We start from the raw sequence: 21715 nt of genomic DNA, 5'->3' as shown, positions 1-21715 counted from the left end.
TAGCCAGGCTGGTCTTGAACTCCTGACCTCAGGTGATCCGCCCACCTCAGCCTCCCAAAGTGCTGGGATTACAGGCATGAGCCACCGTGCCTGGCCCAGAGATACTGTTTCTGTTTCACCCCCATGGTATTCCAGGCATAAAGTCTAGCAGTTCTCGATGATTTCAGGGAGAAGAAAAACATCCCTTTACTTACACAAAGCATTTAGTGGGTTTAGCCCCTTTACTGAAGAAGATTGGGGCAACACCTCTCACACTGCTGGCTCCCTGGATCTCTGTATATTTCCCTCTTCCGTCTTTCTTCCTCTCAGTCTACTCACCCTTCCTGCCCAGGAGAGGCACAAATTCCTCATCTTCAGCAGAGAGAGTTGGTGGTCCTCTTTTGGGGATTCCCCTTACACCTCAACTATGTCATTACAATGAGGACGGTATTTGCCAGTGGGCAGTTCTAGCCCTGCGCTGTGAGCAAGGAGCCAGCCTGCTCCCTCCGTCCCTCAGCCACGCTCAGCCCCGTGTTACTGCCCCGCCTGCTGGCTTCTTTGTTACAGGATGGCAACAGCACGTCTCACATCACATGCAGACACAACAATAAGCAGAGGAAGAGACATCTGTGTTTTTCTTGGTTTTTGCCTTTTTTTTGTTTTTTTTGAGAAGGAAGAAATCTTCTCCGAGAAATTTCTCAGCACACCACCTCTCAGAGGATATTGGCGAATGCTGTGTCATGTGCCTGTGCTTAAATCAGTCACCTGGAAAGGGACAGGACCGTGAGGATTGGTTCACTCAGACTAAGACTTGCTCTTTGGGCCTGGAGATAGGCTCCACCTCAAGGAAGCTCAGGGCCATGTGAGGGAGGCAGGTAGATTCCTAAACACAATTGGGATTCCATTAACAAGGAGGAAATGAATTTGGGGTAGACAACCAATAGCGTCTGCCAGATTGACTGCAAATGTGAATATGAGTTAGCAGGAGAAAAGGAGGGCGTACTTCTAGGGAGGTGGGAGAGCATTCAGCAATAGTCAAGGAATGTGAGAAGTCTCTTGAACCTGGGGTCAGGGGCAAAAGGAGGTGATATGGGATATTAAAACAAGAGAGCCAGGCGTAGTGACTCACACCTGTAATCCTAGCAGTTTGGGAGGCTGAGGTGGGAGAATCTCTTGAGGTGAGAAGTTTGAGACCAGCTTAGGCAACATAGCAAGACCCCATCTCTACAAATAACAATAATTTTAAAAAATTAGCTCGTTGTTGTGGTGTGTGCCTGTAGTCCCAGCTACTCTGGAGGTTGAGGTGGGAGGATTGCTTGAGCCCAGGAGTTCAAGACCAGCCTGGGCAGCGTAGTGAGACCTCGGCTTTACAAAAAAATAAAAAAATTAGCCAGACATGGTGGTGCATGGTGGTAATCACAACACTTTGGGAGGCTGAGGTGGGAGGATCGCTTAAGCCCAGGAGATCAATGTTGCAGTGAGCTGTGATTGTGCCACTGCACTCTAGCCTAGGTGACACAGTAAGACTCTGTCTCGAAAAAAAAACCCAAAATAATGAGAGAGAAGAGGTAGCCTGACCAAATCTGCAGGACCTCGTTGACTTTGCTAAATGTTTTTTGTTGCAGGAAAGAAAAACACTGAATTGGAAGAGAGTGCAGCCATTATTCATTTGCTCTGGCTTTGAGCTTTAACACATATGTGTGTCTTTTTGTTATTTTCCTCTGTGATCTTTGAGATCCCCAAATCCATATACTTCTTTCCTTGTGTTACATGCTCTGACTTCAGGACCACATTTTAGTGTTATGATTCTGTTAAAGAAAAAAGAAATTAAACTCCATTAATTTCTTTCATAGGACAGAAGTTAATTGCATCTCTTATACCCATGACATCCAGAGACAGAATTAAAGCCATCAGGAACCAGCCAAGGACCATGGAAGAGAAAAGGAACCTTAGGTATGGCCAAAGGCTTTTCTTCTGTCCCAGATTTCATGTGAACCTCAATCTTCCACTTTTGACCCATCTCAAAAAGATAAGAAATAAATAAGCACAATAGAAAAGACAAATCTTCCTGACAGAAAAATTTCACATGCCCTCTGTAGACACTCCTTTCTCCAGGGGCTACAGCTTAATTCATGCTCCTGGGCTGGAGTGTGGACTCTGCTTGGTGAGCTGCTTCCAAAGAGTAGGGCGTGGGAGGAAGAGAAGGGTGGAACTTTCCAGTGGAGAGTCTGCCTAATACTGCCTCCGCCAAGACTTAAGCTTAACATCCCCAAAGATAAGTCGTGTGATGGGGGAAACACATCTCCTCTGTGCTACTCTCTCCTAAAACCCACAACCCCAGTCTAAATAGCAAAAAACATTAGGCAAATCCCAACTGAGGGACATTCTACAAAACACTCAGCCTGTATCCCTTGAAACTGTCGAAGTCATCAAAAACAAGGAAAGTCTGAGAAACTGTCATGGAGTAGAAAGTTCTAAAGAGACATGACAGACCAGGTGTGGTGGCTCACGCCTGTAATCCCAGCACTTTGGGATGCCAAGGTGGTGGGATTAGTTGAGCTCAGGAGTTCAAGACCAGCCTGGACATCATAGTGAGACTCCATCTTTATAAAAAATGGAAATTAAAAAAGACATGACAAGTAAATGCAATGTGGTATCCGGGACGAGATCCTGGAATAGAAAATGGACATCGGTGGAAAAACTGGTAAAATCTGAATAGTCTAGAGTTTAGGTAATAGTAACGTACCAATACTGGTATGTTAGTTTTGAGAAACCTACCATGGAAATGTAAAATGTTAACAGGGGAAACTAGTGAGTGGTTTATGGAAATTTTCTCTACTGTCTTTGCAAGTTTACTGTAAATCTCAAACTACGCTAAATAAAAACTTTACTTAAAAAATAAAGGCCAGCTGAGTACGGTGGCTCACGCCTGTAATCCCAGCACTTTGGGAGGCTGAGATGGGCAGATCATGAGGTCAGGAGTTCGAGACCAGCCCGACCAACATGGTGAAACCCCATCTCTACTAAAAATACAAAACTTAGCCGGGTGTGGTGGCACGTGCCTATAATCCCAGCTACTGGGGAGGCTGAGACAGGAGAATCACTTGAACCTGGGAGGCAGAGGTTTCAGTGAGCCAAGATCATACCACTGTACTCCAGCCTGGGTGACAGAGCAAGACTCGTATCGGGGGGGGGGGGAAATAAAAAAAGAAAGATCTTGGGGGTTTTATAAGTTCAGTAATTCAAACTCTGAGGGTAAGGGCTGTTTTAGCCTTCAGAGTTTACATTAATTTTTGCTTAAACTTTTTTTTTGTTTTTCAATTTGAGATAGTTGGCAGAAAGTAGTAGAGTGGATGCAACAACAATTACTAGTAAGTGATTCAAGGATTTTCTGAGGTTTGAAAGATAAATTTCAAAGCCTGGCAGGGTGGAATAGATTTGTCAACAAGTAAATTACAAATGGCAGAAAGCAAATCAGGTCAAGTCAAAATAGAAAGAGATTGCAATGGGAGGACCAGAAAGGTCTGCCCTCCCTAAGTTTGCTGGGGAAAAACGGACAGAAGGGGACATTTGAGCTGGGCCTTTAAAGACAATTGACAATGATGTTGGGATGGGCCTTCAAGGTGGACCAAAGAAAGCCAGGAAAGAACCAGAACAAAGCAGATGTGGTGAGTTCATGGAAGGGTAAGGAGACCAATTGTGACTGTGTCTTTCTGAAAACACTTCCATTTCTAACTCTGCATGGCTCCCGCTGTCACTCAGTAGGGGCTCCAAAACCCTTATAGCAGGATTTCTCAATCTCAGTACAAGTAACATCTTAGGTCTGGATCTTTCTCTGTTGTGGAGGTTGTTTTATTCATTGTAGGATGTGTAGCAGCATCTCTGATCTCTACGTACTTGATGCCAATAGCACCCCCTCTCCACTCCTTAGTTTCACAACCAAAAAAGTTTCCAGACATTGCCAATTGTGGGGGGTAAAATCCCCCTAGGTTGAGAGCCTATATTAGTCTGCTCTTGCTCTGTTAATAAAGACATGGCTGAGACTGGGTAATTTATAAAGGAAAGAGGTTTAATGGACTCACAGTTCCACACAGCAGGGGAGGCCTCACAAGCATGACAGAGAATGAAGGAAGAGCAAAGGCACGTCTTACATAGCAATGGGCAAGACAGCATGTGCAGGGCACCTGCCCTTTATAAAACCATCAGATTGGCTGGGTACGCTGGCTCATGCCTGTAATCCCAGCACTTTGGGAGGCCAAGGTGGGCAGATCACCTGAGGGCAGGCGTTAGAGACCAGCCTGGCCAAAATGGTGAAACCCCATCTCTACTAAAAATACAAAAATTAGCTGGGTGTGGTGGCAGGCACCTGTAATCCCAGCTACTCGGGAGGCTGAGGCAGGAGAATAGCTTGAACCTGGGAGGCAGAGGTTGCCGTGAGCTGAAATTGTACAACTGCACTCCAGCACGGGCAACAGAACAAGACTCCATCTCAAAAACAAACAAACAAAAAGACACAGAAAGCATCAGATCTCGTGAGACTTATTCACTATCATGAGAACGGCATGGGAAAAACTCACCCCCATGATTCAGTTACCTCCCACCGGGTCCCTCCCATAACACACGGGGATTATTACAATTCAAGATGAGATTTGGGTGGGGACACAGAGCCAAGCCATATCAGAACCACTGACATATAGGGATACTTGCTCCATGCATGTTACTCATATCCTCCTCCCTTCCCTTTGTTGATTCCATTCCAGCCACCCCGGCCCCCTTGCTGTGCTGCCTGCCTTGGTGCTTTGTGCTGGCTGTTCCCTACGCACAGGACATTTTTATATGAATCCCTCCTCTCCTTCAAATAGGGCAATGCTCAGATTTTACCACCTTGTTTCAAATTGTAATACTGTCCCCGCCCCATTACTTCCCATCTCTTTACCCCACTCTGTTTTTTCTTTTTCTATAGTACAAATCACCTGCTAATATACTACATAGTTTCCCTACTTTATTATTGTATTTGTTGCTTACTGTCTTTCGCTTACAACTAGGATGTCAGCTCTGTAAACCAGGGAGTTTGTTGTCTTAACACCTGGGATGGTGTCCAACACATCATAGGAGTTCAATAACTTTTTTTTTTTTTTTTTTTTTTTAAGAAAAGAGGTCTTGGCTGGGCGCAGTAGCTCACGTCTGTAATCCAGCACTTTGGGAGGCCAAGGCGGGTGGGTCACTTGAGGCCAGGAGTTCGAGACCAGCCTGGCAAACATGGTGAAATCCCATCTCTACTAAAAATACAAAAGTTAGCAGGGTGTGGTGATGCACGCCTGTAATCCCACTACTCGGGAGGCTGAGGCAGAGAATCACTTGAACCTGGGAGGCAGAGGCTGCAGTGAGCCGCGATCAGGCCACTGCACACCAGCCTGGGTGACAGAGTGAGACTCCGTCTCAAAAAAAAAAAGAAAAAAAAGAAAGAAGGAAAGAAATGAGGTCTCGTTCAGTTTCCCAGGCTGGACTGCAATGGTGTGATCATAGCTCATTGCAGTCTCAAACTTTGGGACCCAAGTAATCCTCCCACCACAGCCTCTGGAGTAGCTGGGACTATACAGGCAGGCGCCACCACCACATCCAGCTATTTTTTGTTAATTTTTTTTTAATAGAGACAAAGTCCCACTGTTTTGCTCAGGCTGGTCTTGAACTCCTGGCCTCAGCGATCAGAGCTCTTGCCTCAGCCTTCCGAAGTGTTGGGATTACAGGCATGAGCCACCATGTAACTATTTTTTGAATGAGTTACAACATTTGTATCTCTCATATTCTCTTGCTGTTCCCTACAGGAAAATAGTTGACAAAGAAAAAAGCAAACAGACCCATCGTATCCTTCAGCTCAATTGCTGTGTTCAGTGTCTGAACTCCATTTCACGGGTAAGTCAGTAAAACAGGCACAGCAAGAGGGTGAAAACAGGGAGGGAGGAGAGTGAGGATGAAGGGGACTCAGGGAGAAGACGAACCAAAAATCAGAGCAATTTCATTGCCCAGAGCCATCGGTTAGCACAGGTGTGAGAAAACGAGGTGGGTGTGGGGAAGAACTAAGAGGTTGCTGAGTTCATTGGCCAACTTGGCCATTGGGAGTGGCACCTTCAACAGCAAACCTGGGAAGGTCATAATACCCCCACCTTAGAGGTGACATAATGTTTGTAAACATGCCTAGCACGGTGCCTGCACTTAACAATACTCCAGACATGGTGGCCTTTTTTGTTATTATGGTACCTGCTCAGTCAATATTTGTTGAGTCAACAGCAAGCCACCTGCTTTGATTCCTGACTCCAGGCTTATCGGAGATCCAAGAACAGCCTGTCGGAAATTCTCAATTCCATCAGCCTGTGGCAGAAGACGCTGAAGATCATTGGAGGCAAGTTTGGAACCAGCGTCCTCTCCTATTTCAACTTTCTGAGATGGCTTTTGAAGTTCAACATTTTCTCATTCATCGTGAACTTCAGTTTCATCATAATCCCTCAGTTTACCGTAGCCGAAAAGAACACCCTCCAGTTCACTGGGCTGGAGCTTTTCACTGGGGTGGTAAGTTCTCCGTTCCCCTACCCCAAGTGCACCAATTACCTTGGAAACCCAGGGACATGGCTTGCCGGTCACACACTCACACATCTCATTTTGTCTGGGGGTTAACTGATGGGGAAAGTGGATGTTTAAATGTTTTCCTGGCTGGGTGTGGTGACTGATGCCTGTAATCCCAGCAAGTTGGGAGGCCAAAGCAGGTGAATCACTTGAGCTCAGGAGTTGGAGACCAGCCTGGGCAACATGGCAAAACCCTGTCTCTACAGAAATACAAAAATTAGCAGGGCATGGTGGCGCACACCTGTAATTCTGGCTACTCGGGAGGCTAAGGTGAGAGGATTGCTTGAGCCCAGGAGGCGAAGATTGCAGTGAAGCAAGATTCCCCCACTGCACCCCAGCCTGGGCAACAGAGCAAGGCCTTGTCTTAATCATCAATCAATTAATCAATAAAGTGTTTTCCTGCAAAGTAATATACACACATCATAGTGGAATTTCTGTCTCCAGAGGCAACCATCTTGAACAGTTTGTTTTTATCCACACACTTTTTTGGCAAACATATGGACACTTCTGTGCATGTACAGAGGCATCCTTTTCTTTTCTTGCAAAAGATGATTTATTCATTGCATATTATCTACAACTTGCTTTTTTTTTACTTAGCAATATGTGGTGGACATCTTCTTGTGTTGGTGTTTATAGATCTATGTTTTCTTTCTTTTTATTTTTATTTCTACAAAATACAGTGTTCCTTTTGAAAAATTCCTACTATGGAAGAAAACTAGGAGAAAGTTCATTTTATATTTTTCCTTTGTCCAACTCCCCATTTTGAGATATATCTTTGTAGACTGTTTTTTTCTTCCTGTACAAACATTGATGGATACATACTTGATAAATGAGTAAATAAATAGATGACAGATGCATGGATTATTATGCTTTTAAAAATAAAAAGAGGATAAGATTGTACTTTATTTCTTTCTTCTTTCTTTCTTTCTCTCTCTCTCTTTTTTTTTTTTTAAGATGGAGTCTTGCTCTGTCGCCCAGGCTGGAGTGCAGTGGCGCAATCTCGGCTCACTGCAAGCTTCGCCTCCCGGGTTCATGCCATTCTTCTGTCTCAGCCTCCCAAGTAGCTGGGACTACAGGTGCCCACCACCACACCTGACTAATTTTTTGTATTTTTAGTAGAGATGGGGTTTCACTGTGTTAGCCAGGATGGTCTTGAACTCCTGACCTTGTGATCCACCTGCCTTGGCCTCCCAAAGTGCTGGGATTACAGGCGTGAGCCACCGCTCCCGGCTTCTCTCTCTCTCTTTTCCTTCCTTCCTTCCTTCCTTCCTTCCTTCCTTCCTTCCTTCCTTCCTTCCTTCCTTCCTTCCTTCCTTCCTTCCTTCCTTCCTCCCTCCCTCCCTCCCTCCCTCTCTCTTTCTTTTTCTTTCTTTTTTCCTTCCTTCCTTTGTTCCTTCCTTCCTTCTTTCCCCTCTTTCTTTTTTCTTTCTCTCTTTCCTTCCTTCTCTTCTCTCTCTTTCTCCTTCCTTCCTTCCTTCCTTCCTTCCTTCCTTTCTTTCTTTTTCTCTCTCTCTCTCTCTTTCTTCCTTTCTTTTCTCTTCTTTCTTTCTTTTCTTTCTTCTTTTCTTTCTTTTGTCTCACTCTGTCACCCAGGCTAGAGTGCAGTTGTGCAGTCACAGCTCACTGCAGCCTTGACCTCCCAGACTCAAGCAATCCTCCTGCCTCTGTCTCCCCAGTAGCTGGGACTACAGGCCCACATCTCCATGCCTGGCTAATTAAGAAAATTTTTTTTGTAGAGACGGGGTTTCACTATGTAGCCCAGGCTAGTCTCAAACTCCTGGCCTCAAGCAATCCTCCAGCCTCAGCCTCCCAAAGTGCTGGGATTACAGGCATGAGCCACCATGCTCGGCCCAGTATATATATTGTGTATATTTGAATATAGGGAACATTTTATTATGAAAAATTTCAAACATACAAAAATATACAGAGTAGCATAATAAACACCCATATACCCACTGTGTAGGTCTTAAATTGCCATATTTGTTTTCTTTCATTATTTTTGGAAGCATTTTAAAGTAAACTACAGATGTCAAGATATTTTTACCCTGAAATTTTTCAACACTCATCTTTGAAAAATAAGCACACCTCTCTGCAGTCACAATACCATGATCGCACCTACGAAAATTAAAAATTAGGATCATCTAAAATCCAGACCGTATTCAAATTGTCCCAATTTTCCCCAAAATGTCTTTTTTTTTTTTTTTTTTGAGACTGGGTCTCCCTCTGTCACACAGACCGGGGTTCAGTAGTGCGATTTCAGTTCCTTATAACCTTCTACTCCTAGGCTCAAATGATCCTCCCACCTCAGCTTCCCGAGTAGCTGGGACTACAGGCACGTGCCACCACCATGTCTAGCTAATTTTTGTATTTATTTGTAGAGATAGGGTTTTGCCATGTTGCTCAGTCTGGTCTCAAATTACTGGGCTCAAGTGATCTGCCTGCCTTGGCCTCCCAAAGTGCTGGGATTTGCTGGGATTACGGGTGTGAGCCACTGTGCCCAGCCCAAAATGTTATGTATGTATGTATGTGTGTGTGTGTGTATGTTTGTATGTTTGTATGTATGTATGTATGTATTTGAGACAGAGTCTTGCTCTATCACTCAGGCTGGAGTGCAGTGGCACGATCTCGGCTCACTGCAACTTCTGCCTCCCAGGTTAAAGCAATTCTCATGCCTCAGCCTCCGTGTAGCTGGGATTACAGGCATGTGCCACCACACCTGGCTAATTTTTTGTATTTTTAGTAGAAGTGGGGTTTCACCATATTGGCCAGGCTGGTCTTGAACTCCTGGCCTCAAGTGATCCACCTGCCTCGGCCTCCCAAAGTGTTGGGATTACAGGTGTGAGCCACCGTGCCTGGACCCCAAAATGTCTTTCATAACTTGCTTATTCAGACTAGGATTCAGTCAACAATCAGATTTTACATTCTGTGCTTTTTTTTCCCCCTTAAATCTCTATTAATCTAAAATAATCGTCTGGGCGTGGTGGGAGGCCGAGGCTGGTGGATCACTCAAGGTCAGAAGTTGGAGACCAGCCTGGCCGACATGCAAAACCCCATCTCTACTTAAAATACAAAAATTAGCCGGATGTGGTGGCGGGTGCCTGTAGTACCCACTACTAGGGAAGCTGAGGCAGGGAGAATTGCTTGAACCTGGGAGGTGGAGGATGCAGTGAGCTAAGGTCTTGCCATTGCATTCCAGCCTGGGCGACAGAGTGAGACTCCATCTCAAAAAAAATAAATAAATAAAAAATCATCTCCCCAGGCCAGCCCCTTTTTTCTTGACATTGGCTTATTGCAGAAATTGGACCTGCCGCTATGTAGATTCCAACATCCTACCTTCTGGTATTGTCTGATTATTTCCTAGTAGTTTCTAGAATTTGTTTATCTGGCTTCTTATTTCCTGTGCACTGAATTGTAGGCCTAAAGGCTTGATTTGTTTCCTATTAAGCATGTTTAGCCGTAATACTGGTGACAGAGGCACATAATACTGGTGACACGACAGGCCTGGCTGTCGTGTTCTTGCTGATGTTTCACTTGGTCACTGAGTCCAGGTGACAGTTTGTAAAATTAAAAGGGAGATTAAGACACAGAGGGACAACCACATGAAGACACAGGCAGGAGACAGTGGCCGTCTACAAGCCAAGGAGAAAGGCCTCAGAGGGAACCAACCCTGCTGACATCTTGATCTTGGACTTCAGGCCTCCAGAACCGTGAGAAAATAAATTTCTGTTGTTTAAACCAATGGTCTAAAATTATAAAATTATGTTGGATTTCTTTTCAAGTCTGAGAGCCCAGTGACACCATGTCTCAATTCTCAGTGCCCCTTTCCTGGACAACAAAATGTCTAAACTGACTGGCCCAAGCTTCTTGTATTCAGGAGAAGTCAACTCTCATGACCATAGTCGTTTACCTTTTTTTTTCAGGAGATCCACCTGACCTAGGGTTTATTGTCCCTTTCAGGGTTATTTTAGGGACACAGTGATGTACTATGGCTTTTACACCAATTCCACCATCCAGCACGGGAACAGTGGGGCATCCTACAACATGCAATTGGCCTACATCTTCACGATTGGAGCGTGCTTGACCACCTGCTTCTTCAGTTTGCTATTCAGGTATGGAAGCGTCTGCATTTCCTTATTCTGAGGGTCATGTTAGATTTCGGCAAAAATCCAAGAAATTCAAAAATTACCCACATAACAGTTTTTCTTCGGTTTTGACTTTCTTTCTTTCTTTTTTTCTTTCTTTCTTTCTTTCTTTCTTTCTTTCTTTCTTTCTTTCTTTCTTTCTTTCTTTCTTTCTTTCTTTCTTTCTTCCTTTCTTCCTTTCTTCCTTTCTTCCTTTCTTCCTTTCTTCCTTTCTTTCCTTTCTTTCCTTTCCTTCCTTTCCTTCCTTTCCTTCCTTTCCTTCCTTTCCTTTCTCCCTTTCTCTCTCTCTCTCTCTCTCTCTCTCTCTCTCTCTTTCTCTCTTTCTCTCTTTCTTTCCTTTCTTTCTTTCTTTCAGATGGAGTCTCGCTCTGTCACCCATGCTGGAGTTCAGTGGCACAATCTTGGCTCACTGCAACCTCCGCCTCCCAGGTTTAAGTGATTCTCCTTCCTCAGCCTCCCCAGTAGCTGGGATTATAGGTGCCTGCCACCACGCCCCTGCTAATTTTTGTATTTTTAATAGAGACGGGGTTTGACCACGTTGGCACGCTGATCTCAAACTCCTGACCTCAGGTGATCCACCTGCCTCCACTTCCCATAGTGCTGGGATTACAGGTGTGAGCCACTGCACCCAGCCTGCAGTTTTGACTTTCTATTGCTGTCCGATTATTCCTTGTCCTGCAATATAAAATAGGAGGTTGGACAGAGGAAGAGAGGTTTTTCTGTGCTTTTAAAGAAATTGCTCAGCTTGATAATAAGGGTGCAATTACGCAGCAATGATATGAAGAGAAGAACATGATAGATAACTATCAGACAGGAGGTACAAATGGAAAATACACGTACGAAAGGCTGGGTGCAGTGCTCACGCCTGTAATCTTAGCACTCTGGGAGTCCGATTCAGGCTGATCGTTTGAGTCCAGGAGTTCGAGACTGGCCTGGGCAACATGCCGAAACCCCATCTCTACTAAAAATACAAAAAGTTAGCCTGGCTTGGTGGCGCCCACCTGTAGTCCCAGCTACTCGGGAGGCTGAGGTGGGAGAATCACCTGAGCCCATTAGGTCGAGGCTGCAGTGAGCTGAGATCATTCCACTACACTTCAGCCTGAGCAACTGGAGATCCTGTTTCAAAAAAAAAAAAAAAAAAAAGAGAGAGAGAAAGAAAGAAAAACAACATGCAATCTCTGTATTAGTTTGCTAGGGCTGCCTAGCAAAGTACAACAGACCGTTGGTTTAAACAACAGAAGTTTATTTTCTCACGGTTCTGGAGGCCTGAAGTCCAAGATCAAGATGTCAGCAGGGTTGGTTCCCTCTGAGGTCTTTCTCCTTGGCTTGTAGACGGCCACTGTCTCCTGCCTGTGTCTTCACGTGGTTGTCCCTCTGCGTCTTAATCTCCCTTTTTTATAAAGATGCCATTTCTATTGAATTAGAACCCAATTTAATGACCCCATTTTTTAAAAATGTAATTACCACTTTAATTGATTATTTATTTATTTTGAGATGAAGTCTTGCTCTGTTGCTCAGGCTGGAGTGCAGTGGTGTGATCTTAGCTCACTGCAACCTCTGCCCCCCCGGGTTCAAGGGATTCTCCTGCCTCAGCCTCCCTAATAGCTGGGACTACAGGTATGTGCCACCATGCCCAACTAATTTTTGTAATTTTATTAGAAACCGGGTTTCACCATGTTGGCCAGACTGGTCTCAAACTCCTGACCTCAAGTGATCCGCCTGCCTCGGCCTCCCAAAGTGCTGGGATTACAGGCATGAACCACTGCACCTGGCCTTTAATTACTGCTTTAAAGACCTACCTCCAAACACGGTCACATTCTAAGGTACTGGGGCATTAGGACTTCAACATACGAATTTTGGGAAGTACACAGTTCAGCCTACAGCAACCTGACTGCCAGCATGCTAATTCAAACTAAAATGAGATTTTGTTTTGTTCTGTCAAAGTAGGAAATGATATTATTATTATTATTATTATTTTGAGACAGAGTCTTGCTCTGTCATCCAGGCTGGAGTGTAGTGGTGCGATCTTGGCTCATTGCAACCTCCGTCTCCCGGGTTCAAGTGATTCTCCTGTCTCAGCCTTCTGAGTAGCTGAGATCACAGGCTTGTGCCATCATGTCCAGCTAATTTTTCTATTTTTAGTAGAGACGGGGTTTTGCCATGTTGGCCAAGCTGGTCTTGAACTCCTGATCTCAAGTGATCCCCCCGCCTGGGCCTCCCAAAATGCTGGGATTAGAGGTGTGAGCCACCACACCTGGCCAGAAATGATTCTTAAGTTGCTGTTGCTGAGTGGTGGCAGATTTCAGAACAGCAGCATCTGTCTGTCTTATGCAGCATTTTTGTGTGTGTGCTCAGGGCTTCCTAGGCCTGAGACATCCCGTGACAATAACAGTGCTTTCATCAACTGCTTGCTGCTGTAAGCACTGCATGGACTCTTTGGAAGGCTGAATAATCTCCCCCCATCCCCCAGAGATGTCTACAGCCTAATCCCCAGAACTGGTGAATATGTAACTTCACATAACAAAAGGTACTTTGCAGATGTGATTGAGGATTTTTAAGTGGGGAGATTATCCTGGATTATCTGGGTGGGCCCAATGGAATCACAAGGGTCTTTATAAGAGGGAGGCAGGAGGTCAGAGAGAAGCAGGGAGATGAGAAGATGCTACCCTGCTGGCTTTGAAGATGGAGGAGATGGCCACAAGCCAAGGAAAGGGGACACCCTCTAGAAGCTGGAAAAGACAAGGAAATGGATTCTCCCCTAGAGTTTTCAGAAGGAACATAGCCCTGCCAACACCTTCATTTTAGCCCTGTGAGACTCATTTTCTGATTAGCTGGGCATGGTGGCATGTGCCTGTAGTTCCAGCTACTTTGGAGGCTGTGGCAGGAGGATGGCTTGAGCTCGGGAGGTGGAGGCTGCAGTAAGCTATGACTACACCACTGCACTCCAGCCTGGGCCACACAGCAAGACCTCGTCTCTAAACAAACAAACAAACATAAAAACAAGGAAAAAAAATTTTCTGACTTCTGATCTCTAGAAGGGTAAAAGAACAAATTTGTGTTGTTTTTAGCCACTAAGTTGGTGGTCATTTGCTATAGCAGCAACAGGGAACTGGGTGGATTACTTGAGGTCAGCAGTTCAAGACCAGCCTGGCCAACATGGTGAAACCCTGCCTCTACTGAAAATACAAAAATTAGCCGGACGTGGTGATGGATGCCTGTAATCCCAGTTACTTGGGAGACTGAGGCAGGAGAGTCGCTTGAACGTTGGAGGTGCAGGTTGCGGTGAGTAGAGATCACGCCACTGCACTCTAGCCTGGGAGACAAGAGTGAAACTCTGTCTAAAAAAAAAAAAAAATTCTGTAAGGTGAGTACTATTGTTATTCCCTCTCTACAGATGTGGAAACTGAGGCTCAGAATCAGAACCATTCACAAGACAATAATCCCTCAGTTGGCAACTCAGTTGTTAGAGTTGCAAGCCAGGCCTGTGTGGCCCCAAAGCCAGTGCTTGTTTAACCACTGTGTTGTGACCACACTGCTCCAGGCCAGCAGCTTGGGGCTAAGTCTTCACGTTGCCTTTCACCATTAATAATAGGGCTGCCCTTTGTTGAAGCCCTGCACTTCCAATGACTGCCGTAATAACCTTCAGGTGTTCCGGTTTCTGCCTTCTCTAGCATGGCCAAGTACTTCCGGGACAACTTCATTAACCCCCACATTTACTCTGGAGGGATCACTAAGCTGATCTTTTGCTGGGACTTCACTGTCACTCATGAAAAAGCTGTGAAGCTAAAACAGAAGAATCTCAGCACCGAGATAAGGGTAAGGCGAGCTCACTTTACTCATTTGCTGTCGGCTGGTCTCCTTCCCTTCTCCAATATACATGTAACTTTTCTTAAAGTAATAATGAAGTATTGTTTTATTGCCCATGAGACTGGCAAAAAAAAAAAAAAAATTAAAATATTCATAGTGCCTAGAGCTGGTGTAGAGAAATGGACGTTTTCCCATGACATGTTGGCTTTGTAATTCATACAATCTTATCGGAGGCCAGTTTAGCAATTTATATCACTATTAAATGTACTTTGCCCAGACTAGAGTGCAATGGCTCGATCATAGTTCACTGTAAGCCTCAAACTCCTGGGTTCAAGTGATCCTCCCTTCTCAGCCCCTCGAGTAGCTGGGATTACAGGCGTGAGCCATCATGCCTGGCTAATTTTTTAACTTTTATTTTTTGTAAAGACAAGGTCTCCTTATGTTCTCCAGGTACCGAACTCCTGGGCTCAGGTGATCCTCCTATCCTGGCTTCCCAAAGTGCTGGGATTACAGGTGTGAGTCACTGCACCTGGCTAATATACCTGTTTCTTGACCCCACAGTTCCAGGTTTAAACTTTACTCTAGGCCAGGCGCTTTTCTCTAGGTGGCTCATGCCTGTAATCCCAGCCCTTTGGGAGGCCAAAGCAAGTGGATCGCTTTAGCTCAGGAGTTCAAGACTAACTTGGGCAACACAGCGAGAATTTGTCTCTATAAATTTAAAAAAAAAAGAAAGAAAAAAATTTACTCTCAGGCAGTAGTTTTTTTTTGTTGTTGTTGTTTGGTTTTTGTGTGTGTGTGTGTGTGTTTTTTTTTTTTGAGACAGAGTCTTGCTCTGTTGCCCAGGTTGGAGTGCAGTGGTGCGATCTCAGCTCACTGCAAGGTCTGCCTCCCGGGTTCACACCATTCTCCTGCCTCAGCCTCCCAAGTAGCTGGGACTACAGGAGCCCACCACCATGCCTGGCTAATTTTTTTTTTTTTTTTGCATTTTTAATAGAGAGGGGGTTTCGCTGTGTTAGCCAGGATGGTCTCGATCTCCTGACCTCGTGATCCACCTGCCTTGGCCTCCCAAAGTGCTGGGATTACAGGCATGAGCCACCATGCCCGGCTGTTTTTCTTTCTTTCTTTCTTTTCTTTTTTATCGGAATCTCATTCTGCTGCCCAGGCTGGAGTGCAGTGGTGTGATCTTGGCTCACTGCAACCTCTGCCTCCTGGTTTCAGGCGATTCTCCTACATCAGCCTCCCAAGTAGCTGGGATTACAGGCATCTGCCACCACACCTGGCTAATTTTTGGATTTTTTAAAGTAGAGATGAGGTTGCACTATATTGGCCAGGCTGGTCTCGAACTCCTAGCCTCAAGTGATCCACCCGCCTTGGCCTCCCAAAGTACTGGGATTACAGACGTGAGCCAGCCAGGGCAATGATTTTCGACCCAGAGAAATCTTGCCCCTCAGGGGGACATTTGACAACATCTAGAGACTTTTTTGATTGTTACAATTGGGAAGAGGGTGCTCTTGATATCTAGTGGGTAGAGGCCAGTGATGCTGCTAAACATCCTACAATGCATAGAACAGCTCCCGCAACACAGAATTATGCAGCCCACCATGTCAATAGTGCAGAGGTCGAGAAACGCTGGTCTATAGACACAAACTTATTAAAAAGAAAAAGCAGCTGGGCGTGGTGGCTCACACCTCTAATCCCAGCACTTTGGGAGGATGAGGCAGGCAGATCACGAGGTCAGGAATTCAAGACCAGCTTGGCCAACATGATGAAACCCCATCTCTACTTTAAAAAAGGACAAAAAGTTAGCCGGGTGTGGTGGCGGACACCTGTAATCCCAGCTACTCAGGAGGCTGAGGCTGGAGAATCACTTAAACCCGGGAGGTGGAGGTTGCAGTGAACCAAGATCGCGCCACTGCACTCCAGCCTGGGCAACAAGAGCGAAAAGTCCGTCTCAAAAAAAGAAAAAAAAAAAAAAAAAAAGCAAGTTGATTTTATAAATAAAGGGGCTTTAAATTTTTTTTATTGTTTTCGAGAAAAGATCTTGCTCTGTCACCCAAGCCGGAGTGCAGTGGTGCAATCATAACTCACTGTCGTGTCGACCTCCTGGGCTACAGTTAGCCTCCCACCTCAGCCTCCTAAGTAGCTGGGACTACGGGTGCATACCACCGTGCCCAACTAATTTTTAAATTTTTTTAGGGAGAGAGTCTCACTATGTTGCCCAGGCTGGCCTTAAACCCCTGGACTCAAGTGATCCTCCCACCTTGGCCTTCCAACATGCTGGGAATTCAGGTGTGAGCCACCAAACCCAGCCAGATAAAGGGGCTTCAACAAGAGGGCTACAGATGTGAGCTTCTTTCTCAGTGTAGATACCCAACCTTATTCTTCAAGAAAGAATTTTGTGACCTCAGTGTGCTTTTCTCAAGAACATGGTCCCTATCTATTAATCCCAACTGTTTCTGTAAGATGGAAGCAGTGTTTGGAGATTCTTGGCCCATTTCAGAGTCCTCCGTGGGTCTCCCATAATCCCTGTTCATCATAAATGCTCCCCCTCTCTCTCACCTGTGGATTTGGGCTGGATTTATGTCTCTGGGTGTGGCAAGCATTCCCTGGGGATCTTTGCTAGCAGTGGAGAGGGATCTCTAGATAAACCTGACTTTCCTTTATTTTTATTTATTTGTTTATTTATTTATTTGTTTGAGACAGAGTCTCACTCTGTCACCCAGGCTGGAGTGCAGTGGTGCCATCTCTGCTCACTACAACCTCCACCTCCCGGGTTCAAGTGATTCTCCTGCCTCAGCCTCCCGAGTAGCTGGGATTACAGGCATGCACCACCACGCCTGGCTAATTTTTGTATTTTTAGTAGAGGCAGGGTTTCACCATGTTGGCCAGGCTGGTCTCAAACTCCTGATCTCAAGTGATCCACCCGCCTTGGCCTCCCAAAGTAGTGGGATTACAGGTATGAGCCACCATGCCCAGCCATAAACTTGACTTTCTTATGTTTCTAGGAGAACCTGTCAGAGCTCCGTCAGGAGAATGCCAAGTTAACGTTCAATCAGCAGCTGACCCGCTTCTCTACCTACGTGATGGCCTGGGTTGTCTCTACAGGTGTGGCCATAGCCTGCTGTGCAGCCGTTTATTACCTGGCTGAGTACAACTTAGAGGTAACCAACACCAGGGTCCAGGGCAGAGAGAACCAGGTATAGGGATAAGGTGCTGGAGGGGAACGGTGGTGTGCAGCCCATGGTTCAACCCAGGATCTATGGCCCACAGCATCAGCACCAGCAGAGAACTTGTTAAAAATGCAGGGGTGAGGCACAGTGGCTTGCACCTGTAACCCCAACACTCTGGGAGTCTGAGGCGGGAGGATCACCTGAACCCACGAGTTCGAGACCAGCCTGGGCAACATGGAGACTCCATCTCTACAAAAATTTTAAAAATTAGCCCAGCATGGTGGCATGCACCTGTAGTCCTGGCTACGGTGGTGGTCATTCATTGGTGACTACGATTTCACATGAACGGTAGCTCAGCTGTGTCGTTTCACAGCCCTGGGGCCAGACCTTGCCTTGTTTAATCTCAGTTAATTCTTGCAACCTCTCTGTGGGTTATGTGATCATTTCTCCATTGTACAGATGGAGAAGAGGGGCTCAGAGAAGCTAAGGATCTGGCCCTAGACCTTGTAACTTCCGTGTGGGGAGGGAGCCATACTGGAACCCAGGTTACCCTGGCTCCAAAGATACCACCAAAAATGCAAGTGGTGCTTTTGAACCATCCAGAGGTAGACGGAGGTAGGATGAGGCCATGCAGGGAGGATGTGGGAATGTGACATATCAGGTAACTCCAAGGGTCACCGAGGATGCCTGGCAGAGGTGCAGCCCCGGCTCCACTCCCAGACAAATGCTGGAGTGCTGCCTCCTCCTGGAGGCCCAGTGCCTCTCCCAGCCTCACACAAAAGTGCAGCACGGGGCTGGGCACAGTGGCTCACGCCTGTAATCCTAGCACTTTGGGAGGCCGAGGCGGGTGGATCACTTAAGATCAAGAGTTCGAGACCAGCCTGGCCAACATGGTGAAACCCCGTCTCTACTGAAAATACAAAAATTAGCCGGGTGTGGTGGTACACCCCTGTAATCCCAGCTACTCGGGAGGCTGAGCTAGGAGAATCACTTGAACCTGGGAGGCAGAGGTTGCAGTGAGCTGAGATCATGCCACTGCACTCCAGCCTGGGCAACAGAGCGAGACTCTGTCTCCAAAGAAAGAAAAATGTGCAGCACGGGCTAGCAGAAGCACCCCAACCCCCCTAATTCGGAACTCAGAGACAGGTGAAGCCTGGTGAAAATGAACAAGGCCACACAGGAGAGGCAAGGAGAAATTCCATGGTGATTGATCCCCTTAGGCTGTAGCTTCAGGAGACTCAGCTTATGGTCAACAGACGGGAGCACATCCTCATTGCCCCGGGCATCTTGGTAAAAAAGAGAAAGCCACAGAATGACTGTTCGAGCTCAGGCTCCTGAGTGAGACCCACCTAGGCTCCAATCTGCCACTTCCTTGCTAGGTGACCCTGGATAAGTGTCTTCCCCTCCCTGAGCCTCAGTTTGCTTGGCACAGGGTAAGCAAATTAATGGTACCTAGCTAAAACAGTTACTAAAACAGTTAACCTAGCCAGGTGTGGTGGCTCATGCCTGCAATCCCAACACCTTGGGAGGCCAAGGTGGATGGATCACCTGAGGTCGGGAGTTCGAGACCAGCCTGGCCAACATGGGGAAACCCCATCTCTACTGAAAATACAAAAATTAGCTGGGTGTGGTGGTGCATGCCTGTAATCCCAGCTAGTCTGGAGACTGAGGCAGGAGAATTGCTTGAACTGAGGAGGTGGAAGTAGCAGTGAGCCGAGATCGCGCCACTGCACTCCAGCCTGGGCAACAGAGTGAGACTCCATCTCAAAACAATTAAAATAAATAAATAGCTGAATAGTTAACCCCAGAGGAGCTACTTCTCAGGTTTTCTATCATGGGAGACTTTTGGGTGGGGCAGAAAGGGGTACAGTGTACAAGTCAGCCCTCTATTCTCTCCCCAATCCCCTGCAGTTCCTAAAGACGCACAGTAACCCTGGAGCGGTGCTGTTACTGCCTTTCGTTGTGTCCTGCATTAATCTGGCCGTGCCGTGCTTCTACTCCATGTTCAGGCTCGTGGAGAGGTACGAGATGCCGCGGCACGAAGTCTACATTCTCCTGATCCGGTAGGTGATCTGTCGTGCCCAACACCAGCCTCTATTTCCATGGAGAGAAGTGGGATGGTAGCTAGAAAAGATTATGCTTTAGTATCAAAGTTTTGTTCTCCAGAAAGAAGGAATTTCAAAAGTAAAATGTGGCTGGGCATGGTGGCTCATGCCAGTAATCCCGGCACTTTGGGAGGCTGAGAGGGGAGGATCACTTGAGACCAGGAGTCCGAGAACAGCCTGGGCAACATAGCCGGATGCTGGTTCTACAAAAAGTCAGCTGGATGCAGTAGCATGTACCTGTTAGTGCCAGCTACTCAGGAGGCTGAGGTGAGAGGATCACTTGATCCCAGGAGTCTGAGGTTACCTATGATTGCACCACTGCACTCCAGCCTGTGCGACAGGGCAAGACCCTGTCTTAACAACAAAAGAGCGAAGTGTGTTTGTGTGGTGTGGGCTTTTGCTCAAAGTCATGGCTTGATTGATTTCCTGATTGCTACTAGCGGTGGATTGATGTAGTTCTCAAGTATGGGATGTACAGATGGGCAGGCAGTGCACACGCAAAGGCTCCTGGGCTGAGGAGGGGACTGAAATCATCCAGTGTTCCCCTTAGTCAAGCTGTGAGTCCTGGTACCTACTGCCTCAGATGGGAGGAAGAGGCGCATTTTTGTAATTCCACCACCCAAACAAAGGTGGGAGGAGTGCTTTGGGCAACTCACTGGCACCCACAGGGTGCCTTTTTGTGATTCCCACAAAGGCATCATATGTGCTAGAAGTGATCCCAGAGTTTTGATACACAAAGCCTGGAACTACCCAAATTTTGTCCTTCTAGTTTCTTCCCTGACTTCTTCCTGGTTATGGTGGGGTTTATAAGTATAGATCTGTAGGCCAGGTGCGGTGGCTTATGCCTGTAATCCCAGCAATTTGGGAGGCCAAGGCAGGTGGATCACCTGAGGTCAGGAGTTTGAAACCATCCTGGCCAACATGGCGAAACCCCGTCTCTAATAAAAATACAAAAATTAGCTGGGCGTGCTGACGCACGTCTGTAATCCCAGCTACTCGAAAGGCTGAGGCGGGAGAATTGCTTGAACCTGGGAGGTGGAGGTTGCAGTGAACCGAGATCATGCCACTGCACTCCAGCCTGGGTGACAGAGGGAGACTCCGTCTCAAAAAAAAAAAAAAAAAAGGCCGGGCGCGGTGGCTCACGCCTGTAATCCCAGCACTTTGGGAGGCTGAGGCGGGCGGATCACGAGGTCAGGAGATCGAGACCATCCTGGCTAACACGGTGAAACCCCGTCTCTACTAAAAATGCAAAAAATTAGCCGGGCGAGGTGGCGGGCGCCTGTAGTCCCAGCTACTCGGGAGGCTGAGGCAGGAGAATGGCGTGAACCCGGGAGGCGGAGCTTGCAGTGAGCCGAGATTGCGCCACTGCACTCCAGCCTGGGTGACTAAGCGAGACTCTGTCTCAAAAAAAAAAAAAAAAAGTATAGGTCTGTACAATGCAGACTGAGTTTCTTTGCTGATCAGTTCCATAGCCCTTGCCTTACCCTGGTCTGTGAGATCTGGCTCCCAGCCAGCGCTCCAGCTTCATTTTCTCCCCCTGTCCTTCTTGCTCACTGCCTGTCCCCGTCACAGGCCTCCTAAGCATTCACAAACATGCCAAACCATATTCCCGCTTCTGGACCTTTGCCCTTTGCATGGGCCTGGAATGTTCTTCCCACACATGACCACATGGCTTGCTTCCCGAATGCATTTTGCATTCTTCAAACATCACCCTCACGTTGCACTCTTCCTTACATATCCCATTAAAAATAACAGCTCCCTACCACCTTTTCTCCTCTGCAGTATAATTTTCTCTTTCTTTTTTTTTTTTTTAAGATGGAGTCTCACTCTGTCGCCCAGGCTGGAGTGTGGTGGCACGATCTCAGCTTGCTCTCTGCAGTATAATTTTCTT

General features: G+C 46.5%; 1 protein-coding gene across 3 annotated transcripts in view; it reads left to right on the top strand.

Moving 5' to 3' along the window:
- TMC5 (transmembrane channel like 5) overlaps positions 1 to 21715 on the top strand; it is a 90735-nt gene that overhangs the window by 47697 nt on the left and 21323 nt on the right. For 2 of the 3 annotated variants that reach the window (XM_025370349.1, XM_025370351.1), the window contains 7 exons: positions 1833 to 1932; positions 5805 to 5892; positions 6298 to 6546; positions 10558 to 10709; positions 14414 to 14558; positions 17555 to 17710; positions 19631 to 19782. In XM_025370349.1, the coding sequence (XP_025226134.1) occupies positions 1833 to 1932; positions 5805 to 5892; positions 6298 to 6546; positions 10558 to 10709; positions 14414 to 14558; positions 17555 to 17710; positions 19631 to 19782 (1042 nt within the window). The remainder of the gene's footprint in view (positions 1 to 1832; positions 1933 to 5804; positions 5893 to 6297; positions 6547 to 10557; positions 10710 to 14413; positions 14559 to 17554; positions 17711 to 19630; positions 19783 to 21715) is intronic. The other variant, XM_025370350.1, reaches the window with a different exon arrangement.

Source organism: Theropithecus gelada, chromosome 20 (genome assembly GCF_003255815.1).
Source record: "Theropithecus gelada isolate Dixy chromosome 20, Tgel_1.0, whole genome shotgun sequence".
Taxonomy (NCBI): domain Eukaryota; kingdom Metazoa; phylum Chordata; class Mammalia; order Primates; family Cercopithecidae; genus Theropithecus; species Theropithecus gelada.
The sequence above is the reverse complement of the archived record's forward strand: the minus strand, read 5'-3'. Positions and strand labels throughout refer to the sequence as shown.